The sequence below is a fragment of the Brassica napus genome, chromosome C3, assembly GCF_020379485.1.
Source record: "Brassica napus cultivar Da-Ae chromosome C3, Da-Ae, whole genome shotgun sequence".
Taxonomy (NCBI): Eukaryota; Viridiplantae; Streptophyta; class Magnoliopsida; order Brassicales; family Brassicaceae; genus Brassica; species Brassica napus.
The window spans coordinates 36,141,928-36,151,315 of NC_063446.1; the positions used below are offsets into that span (position 1 = coordinate 36,141,928).

Below are 9,388 nucleotides of genomic sequence, written 5' to 3' on the forward strand. Positions count from 1 at the left end.
GTTGTTTAGGATTGTCCCATCCTTTACCACAGACGCATTTTTGTTCCTGCGCCGACGATATAACACATACCCTGATTTGTCGATCGATGTATAGTCATTATACGGCCGATGATACATTTTCGTGCACACACTATTCTCCATACATGGTGACTTCCGATTAATGACACCACATGGACCATGGATCATGTGTTTTATTACTAAATTGTAAGCTTATGGGTCTTCTTCTTTGTCTGGGAGTTCAGCTGAAATTATCTCATCTACTTCCTCTGCACTTGGTGTTCTGGAAGAGTTTCCAAACCATAATAATATATGTGCATGAGGGAGCCCTCTTTTTTGAAACTCTATCCTGTGAAGAGCTACTATGTATGGCTTGAAGAAGGTTCCGTTTTTGTAATCTTTGAGTAGCTGATCTAATTTCATCTTAAAGACTCGACATTCAATGTCAGGTCTATCATTGGGAGAGTCTCCACTATATTTCAAAAGATGATCTTTAATTTCTCTCCAACTAGGATTGGCCGTTATTGTGATAAACAAATCTGGATTCCCATATTCTCTGCAAATAGCCATCGCATCATGGTATTTCTCAACTAAGTACCGGGGCCCGCCTGTGAAACTTGGCGGCAATATGAACCTTTGCCCAATAATTTTAGCATCAGTGTCACCCTTGCTTACAGCATCGAGTACATTACTGTAGAGCTCGGCTCTCAAGACATCTTGATTATTCCTCGCCCACCTTAGTCGATCTTTTTCAATTGCCGTATAAACGTCCACAACAAATTGATGGAGGAGACGACCTCCTTTAATCAATGTCATCCCTTGGTTAAGACGTGTCTCGATTTGAGAAGCGTAGTATTGCCGTATGGTTAGGAATTGTCTTGTTCTTGAAGTGTTTGTCTCAAGATGTAGTGGGATCTCTGGGTGAAACCCATACTCACCATATGAAAACAAAAGAGGATATTGTAGGCTCATGTATAGAGGATGATCATCACGTATTTGCTGCAGAGTCTCAGATTGAAATCGGACAACTATATCTCGTACCCCAATTGTTGATGACATATCCCCAACGATAAGGCCTGCCACCTCACTTGTACTCGGAAGATCATATTTTTTCCCTTTTCCTTTATCTGGGAGCAACCTAATAGCAAACTTTGTCCTGACGCCTTCGTAGTGGTCATGTGCCTGTCGAAAAATCTTAGCTAAACAATTATTCTCGCCAATCATCTCGATGAGGCACCCTAAGGTTGTCTCATCGAGATTACCTTCTGCTGAGGTTTTCCCCATCGCATTTAAGCAGTTTCTGACTTCGTTGCTCGTATCAAATATATAAAGCTGTAGATATTCTGGGAGACGCCCTTGTAGCGGTATAAGCGAACCAATTATGTGGTGAGTTTGACCTAGGATCCATATAGTGTAAGGACAAGGAGCATGCACCACACTATAATCCATTTTCATTCCAACGGATGTGAAAGCCAGTACAGAATTATAGACTCGGAAAGTATCTCGAAACCATCTCAACTGAAGAAGTTCTTCTAATATGGTTGGGGGTTGATTGATCGGCGGAAGCCTGATTTGACCATGGTTACAGCAAATTGTGAACGTTGGTTCACCTGTTTTGCGGTCCGTACCATGTTTTCCGAAGCCCATATTTTGAGCATGCTAGGATTGGGTTTTCTTCGGTTTGTGATGTCGATCCTTTATCTGAATTAATATTTGTTAAGAATTATTAAATCATAGTTTATTTAATATCTTAGAAATTTAACAGTGTTTAAATTTGATAACATCTATTGTCATTTGCAAATGTATATATTCTATAAAAAAAATATAGGGTTTTGATAGTATGCACCTTTCTTATTTGCTCGATTGCGACGCAATACATGTGGTCGTGGTGGAGCATCTGAGTATGTGCATAAACAATGTGTATTAGAATTTAAAATGTATTAAATCTAAGTGGATTTTGCTATCTATGATGCTTACCCTGTGAACGTGCTAAAGTTCGTTTCGATAGCAAGATGGTCTTTCTCATACTACATGTATTTTTTTGCTTGACTATTAAGATTAAAAATTATTAGCTTAAGAGGATATAACGTAGGAGATACAAATTATAGTATTGTTTCTTACTGTACGAGTCGCAGTCATCGCAGCCACCTATTTGATTAAATTTGAAAACTCAGTTTTTTTTATGAATAAGTATTGATTAAAGTATTATGTTATAATCCATATAAACTTACAGTCATAATATTTTGGTTTGAATGTTGGTCGATCATTAACCAGATGAACTGAAAATATACATAATTTAAGTACTATGATGAGAGAATTTCAATCTTAATATTAAATATTTTATGAGAGTAAGGACTCACCTTTTGATTTCGTACATGATCCAAGCGGACGGCCTCGTTTCCTTTTTGCGGTTGTCCGCCTGAAATATTTATATGGTGAAAATCAATTAACTGTTTATTTTAAATTAGCAAAAAAGTTTAAATATTAACTGTGCATTGTTGTTTTAATGTATTTTGTGATTTAATGTATAGTATAAATTTAATTTGATTTTTTATGTTGATGTGATAAATGTATTTATATATACATCTAAATATATGTATTTCTGTATTCATCGTAATAAATGTTAATTAACTTGGGATTTCAACTATAGTTACAGTTATTTGAAATTGGATTATATTTTTTCCTGTGCTAACTAAAATATGTTTGAAATAAATATCATAATTTGATCAGGTTTCAACCATGTTATATATGTTTAAACAGTTCAGAAGAAACTATATATTGTAAAAAAAGACAAATTTTAAGTACGAATTGATTGAGTACTATTTTTTATTTTTTATTTTTGAATACGCAATTATTTTTTACTAATAATTAATCTATAAAACAAAAGTGCACACTACTTAAACCTAATATACATATACTTAAACCTAATATATATAATTGATTGTTTTCACTTTTATTGGATAGTGATCTGAATATATAATATCCTTGAAAAATTGTACGTGCAATTAGAATCATTTAGGGGTGTTAAATCCGATAAAAACGAATCAACTAAAAACGAACCGAACCGAGATATAGAAAGTGGTTTGAATTTGGTAATACCGAATATACCGAATAGATTTCCTTTTTAAGAAATCCTGATATATGGGTATAGTTATGTATATAAACCGTTCAGACTAAATAAATCAATCAATTAAAATATAATAGTACAAGTATATGTAAATTATATAATAAAACTAATAATATATACCTGTTTTAAATTTTTTTGATGTGATCCTCATATTTAAAAGTTTATTTTAGTAATTTAATATTTTATTTTAAGTTCAATTTTTTTCCAATAAAAAAAATTATTTTTTTGGTTAATATTATTGGGGATTACTAATATATCTTATTTTTATTCCTTAAGACAATTACTAATAAACTGATAATTTAAAATATAATAGTTTGAGTATATGTTAATTATATAATAAAATTAATAAATATACATGATCTATTTGTTTGATATGATCCTCATTTTTAAATGTTTATTTAGTAATTTAATATTTTATTTTAAGTTCAATTTTTTTTTTTATCAAATCAAAAAGATAACATAGTTTTTATTTGTTTGTCAAATACTATTATGGATTACTAATATCTAATACACGTGTTCCTGGTGAGTGCTGACTAAGAATTTGTATCTGACCAACTTTATGTCCATGTAATTAGTATGGAACAGAGCAACACATTTGTTTTGATCTTTACTGAATATAGATTACATCAATCGACACAAACACAACTGTACCGTATGTAGCCTTATACACAATAGCTAAGTAGTTTATTTTGATCCAGTCGGTTGGTTCTCTTTCATTACAGTTGACGTCGTGACGGTGAAGACTATTTCCAACAGATGTTTGTTTAGTACTTTATCTAAACCAAATTAACTTATTGTCTAATAAAAGTTTCCAGGGATAAAATACTTGTTGCAATTAAATTTTAATTTAGTTTTAATTTGTAAACGTAAATATAAAATATGTTACATTGAATGATATTAAAATTTTGCATTGATTATACTAGGAAAATAAATTTTGTTATTTAAATAATTCCTATATTACATTATAATTAATTTTTCTTTTTTATATATAGACAATTTTTTATTGATAAGTGGTTTATAATTTTATATTTGTATTTTTGGTCTATATAGTTTAAATTTAATTATGTTAATATAATTGTTTTTATGTTTTTATAATTTAAAGATTCAAATAAGAGGATGCAGTGATAATAATTTTTTTAACGTATTTTAAACAGCCCACATTAAAAAGTAAAAATAGCAATGAGAAGAATGCAACCAGTTATCACTATTTGCATGTACACCTTAGTCTTTTTTTTATTTCTTGGTTTATTTTAAATTTTGTATTCATTTTATTTGACCAGTTGAATTTGAATATTTTACTATTCTTTTTTATTGGTATATATGTAGATTTTTTTTTCTTTTATAGCACATAGTTTATGTTATTGTAGTTTATGATTACGTTAATAGTTTTAAATTGATTTTGATACAAATCTTGAAACTGAAACATATTTTATAACTGTGATCAATTTATTAAGGTTAAGACCAAGTTATGTTTATTAATTCGTAACTTCTTTACTATTCAACATATATTAACTATTCAAAATTAATTATAATGTAATATAGAGAATTATTTAAAACTTCCAAAGCCTCACGCTTCTTACTAAACCATTAGTTTATTCTCAGACATAAGAACAAAAATATTAAAATTTCATTTTCATACTGCAACTCCACCTCAAAAAAAAATCTAAAAACTATCCATAGTTATGACAACATTTAAATTATAGTCAAATAGGATGTGTTTTACACGCTTGAATTCTAATATGAACCATTTCTAATTTATTACAAATTTAAATCATAATCATTAAATCTTGGCCACCTTTAACCAACCATAATCACACCTCCCTGTTTTGGCAAGTAGGATTTTAACCTACGTTACGAAGAATATAGCAACAAATTTTTATATACACTACTCCCTCGTTCAGCCTTCAAGCAGGTATAATGATTTATCTATCATTTTTTTTCCAAATTCTCATATACATATAGATAGGCATTATTGTTTTTTTAGTCAAACTCTATAACATGGAAAGAGATTAATAATAGATAATATAAGCAAAAGATATTATAACTAAGGTTATTATAATGCTGCAAAGGCAAAATCCAGAAAAAAGAAAAAAATAAAGCTTAGTCTTAAATAAAACAAAACCAGTAATAAGACTTCATTAGCCACTTTTGGCATGCTTGGCACCTTCTGACTCAATCCCATCAGCACCCTTTTTCACCGACTCATCTGCATGATCCTCCCTTTCATTATCAGGTTCCTCATCAACGTTCTCTCCTAAGTTGCCTTCGGGTTCTGGGGCTTCAAGAGGGAGCACCTTTGTCACAGTTAAAGTCTGGGTCTTGGCAGTCAGATTGTGATTTGATACCTTCACAATGAACTTCTGTGTCTGTTCAATGGTATCAATCATAGCTTGAGGCACTGGAACTATGTGATCCTCTCCTACACTATCATTGGCCTAACATACATTTAGACATTCTCAAAATACATCTTCAAATTTTTTGTAAGAATACGTTTTTAAATCTCATAAACATACAGGTTTCTAATTACCTGGTAATAGCTCTCAACCAACTCAGCAGCTTTCTTTCCAATCAACTCCTCACCAGCATCACCAAGGACAACAAATACGGCTTGATCATTGTAGTCATAAACAGAGAGCTTCGACAGGTACCTGTAACAGAGAGACATTAATAACCATTGCAGTCAAAGAATGTGTATAACTAAATCTAAACCACTTACTGCGCCACACCAACAATTTCACTCTTCCCACATTTCTTACACATAAGCGTTGTAGGCCCTTTGGTTGCCTTAGTATGGCACACACCGCAACCTATATAATACCACCCAGAACCGTGCACAACATCATCAATAGTTGCTGTGTACTCAAACCAAGCAACCTGGAAAAGTGTTTGTAAAATTCAATGAGAAACTTAGATTATCTTATTGAATGTATCAGACATTGGGACTATAATACCTTAGCGGATGCCTGCTTCATATAGGAGAGGAGTTCTCCCAAGGTCGCTGTCTCAGGCTTGGTGACCACCTCTGCGTTAACTCTGTTGGCAACATCTAAGTTCGAGTTCAGCCTGAAAAAAATGTCAAACCAGACATTACAATAGTGGAGTAATTCAGATGATATTCCAATACATGAAACCTTAAACCTTACCAACTGAGGTAGAACCGGGTTTCTTGGACATCACTATCCAGAAATACCCGTGAAGGCGTCATAGAAGATAGAGATATGACGCCTATAACAGAACCATTGCCATGATACATAAGCAAAATTATGATATAATGAAATTAAGAGAATATGTATATTCAGGTGAATATCTGTTACTCAGATCCTGTCTTGATCAGTCTACTCTTAATTATTCACATATTTTTTAAATGCTTCATAGCTAATAAACTCTAAAGTCAATTCAAAAAAGCAGTTCTACCAATATCTTTTTCTCAGATCCCATCAAGCTTAGTCGACTCTTATTTCTTAACATATTTTTTTAAATGGTACATAGCTAATAAACTCTAAAGTGAATTGAAAAAAACGGTTCTACTAGTATCTTTCAATAATTCTACATCACAGAAAATAATACTTACTCAAAGCTAACCTAACCAGATACGATCCCAACCCTATTTAACATCTTAAAACAGCAATTAAAAGTTGGTAATACAAACCTCCAAACCGTTTCGGGTTTAAGGTGGTGACTAAGATAACACGTGCAGTGCCTCCAGATGCCTTAAACTTTTCACAGAACTCAAAGGCAGCCTTGTCCCAGAGGTACAGCTTCATCACGGGATCGCTGTAACAACACAAACTCGTGTGGTAAGATAGACCATATGTGAATATGGAAGAAGATAGAGATTAACTTACTCATGTGTTTGAACATGAAGCTCAACTCGGCGGGATGCAGCTATCTCTGCTTCATCAAGCAGAAGACTATCATTGGGAACCTGCCCATTCACAGGTTTGATGTGGCCAACATAATCTGCAAGAGAAGACAATCAAACTCAATGTTTTATATCTTATAAATCCAGCAATAAAACCTAAATTTCTGAGTCTGTATGAAAACATTATCCTAGGCAAACACTTCAGAATCAATACAATATTTAATCAGATGATAACATAATATTTAAGATTAGATTAAACTATTATCCAATACAAACAGTGATGGGGTGTAATGATGGTGAGAACTTACCATAAAGATCACCTCTCAAGTCGCATGCAGCTTCAAATTCTTTGTATCCATGGATCCGGAACTGATCCTCAGGGAAACGGATCGAGAACAGAGATGACAGAGTTCTATGAGAAGCTAATAGTGACACTTGGTTCAGCTACCCGGTAAATAGTCTTGCTCTTTGATCCGTAAAACTTGTTGAGTCGGTAAGTAGCACCAACTTTCATGTGACGCAAATAAGTCTCAATCCTTCCATGGGGGATGAAGCCCTGGATTACAGTTTCCTGTTGTTAAAAGAGAATCAATTAGAGATGCTAGTCAGGATATCTTTAGTTGAAAACAAAAATAATTAAGATATTTAACCCGCAATGAACATTACAAAAATTCTCATGATGGTGCTGACAACAACTAATTATCTAATCTAATCAATCTATTTTGTTGCTAAAGTAATCTTAACTATCAGTATGTTGGATGTTGCTGAGATCTGTTAAGACATCTTTAGCAAACATTTGGTTTAAATCCACTATGTGAACGAATCGTAACCGTTAAACTAACTTAGTCTTCTTAACTGTGAAAGCGATGATTAGCAAACATGTGTTATGATATCATAGCATTTCGACCAAACAATTTTTTTAAACTAATCTTGTAAAAAAGATCTCGGTTTATACCTCTTCATCGATGAGAAGCATTTCGAGGTCGATAAGCACCTTCATCTGAGCATTCAAACTTCCCAAAAGTGGATCAACCGAAACCGTACCTCGCCTTCATGGGGCCCGAATGTCACATCTTTGAAGGTAAACCACCTCCCCTACGTTGTCGGAGACGATAGCTTTGCCTTTAGCGCCGGAAGAGACAGAGGCTTTGCCCCTAACGCCGATGTTGAGGCTGGAAGAGGCACCGGTTTTGCCGATTGGTTTGATCGGACTGGAGGAGACCGCCGCTACGCCTTTTGATTTCATCGAATTGACATCACCGGAAGAGACACCGGTTTGGGCGACGGGTTTGACCGGACTGGAGGGGACCGCCGCTTCGCCGTTCGTTATCACTTAGTCGAGAACACCGGAAAACATCATCGCAATGTACAGTCGAGAGGATAGAACAACTTTTGATGAAAATAAAACATCGAGTAAGAGATTTATATAGAATCTCAGAGGGAGAAAGCGAAAAGGATCCATAGAATCTCAGAGGGAGAAAGCAAAAAGAATCCATTAATGAGATTAAAGAGTGTACATGAGTGGGGAGGGAATTGATTGTTCGTAGGTGAATGATTCGTGAAACGGAGGAAACGAAGAAGAGGAAGTGGAAGGGTTTGACAATCAATTTTACAAAATTAGGGTTTGTACTTCGTGGAAAGGGGAAAGAGAACTTAGTCGTGAGATGGGCTTCACGGGCTTCTCGAATTTGAACGATGCCGGGCCGGTAAAATTTGAAGGCCAAATGACGTAGGCGAGGCCTATGACGTGGTGGAAATGTGTTCTCCTATAGGTCGATTTTTTGGGGACGTGGACACCCTACTTTTTCCATAGCTTATATTTGTCTTTTAATATTGTATCGATTAATAAGTGATTTTATACCCTCACATTACATAAATTAATAGGTTGAATTTACGTTATACGGTTGGGTCCATTTTTTAAGAATGACAAAAATATTTGTTAAATTAAGTCCATTATCAAAAACCTTGGACATGAGAAATTTATTCACCATATTAACCACATCCGTTTTGATGATTGACCAAGATTGCCGAAAAATAAGGCTGTTATATACCATATAAAACGAGAGTTTTCTTTGTATGTATCATAAATAACGCCGAATTTACTTCCTCTTCAGAAGCTTTCGAAGTAATCATATTATTTTATTTGTATCCGTTGTTGACACCTCTTCCAGGAAATCCTCAAAATCCGATGGGGCTCCCGATTTAAAGAGGTTAGTTCGATTAAAAGTGATTTACTATTTGACTTGAAAGAGTAAACTAATTTTAACTACGGAGATTTCAAATTTTAATATCATAAGTCAAAACTATTTTTTGGAGAGAACCAAATCTGAAAAAAAAATTTGGGGACATATAAACATATGCAATAGTTTGAGAAACATTTAATGTTACATGATAGTTCACGT

The 9,388-nt window shown here is 33.6% G+C and overlaps 1 protein-coding gene across 1 annotated transcript; it reads right to left on the bottom strand.

Annotated features, from left to right (window-relative positions):
* Nucleotides 1–5,262: 5,262 nt before the first annotated feature.
* Nucleotides 5,263–8,232, bottom strand: LOC106384464. Its single transcript, XM_013824424.1, has 11 exons — nt 8,077–8,232; nt 7,942–7,986; nt 7,435–7,557; nt 7,295–7,355; nt 6,970–7,084; nt 6,774–6,898; nt 6,268–6,349; nt 6,076–6,187; nt 5,841–5,998; nt 5,652–5,772; nt 5,263–5,559 (listed from the first exon to the last, which is right to left on the bottom strand). The coding sequence occupies exons 1-11, from the start codon at nt 8,230–8,232 to the stop codon at nt 5,263–5,265; spliced, it is 1,395 nt and encodes a 464-aa protein (XP_013679878.1).
* Between the last annotated feature and the right edge of the window lie 1,156 nt (nt 8,233–9,388).

Excerpts from the sequence above, each read along its gene's own strand:
- LOC106384464 (XM_013824424.1), bottom strand. The coding sequence starts at position 8,232 with ATGAAATCAAAAGGCGTAGCGGCGGTCTCCTCCAGTCCGATCAAACCA. Across the intron at positions 7,987-8,076 it reads TCTCCGACAACGTAGGGGAG|ATGAAGGTGCTTATCGACCT; the intron begins GTGGTTTACCTT and ends TTGAATGCTCAG. Across the intron at positions 6,350-6,773 it reads AAACCCGAAACGGTTTGGAG|GCGTCATATCTCTATCTTCT; the intron begins GTTTGTATTACC and ends GTTCTGTTATAG.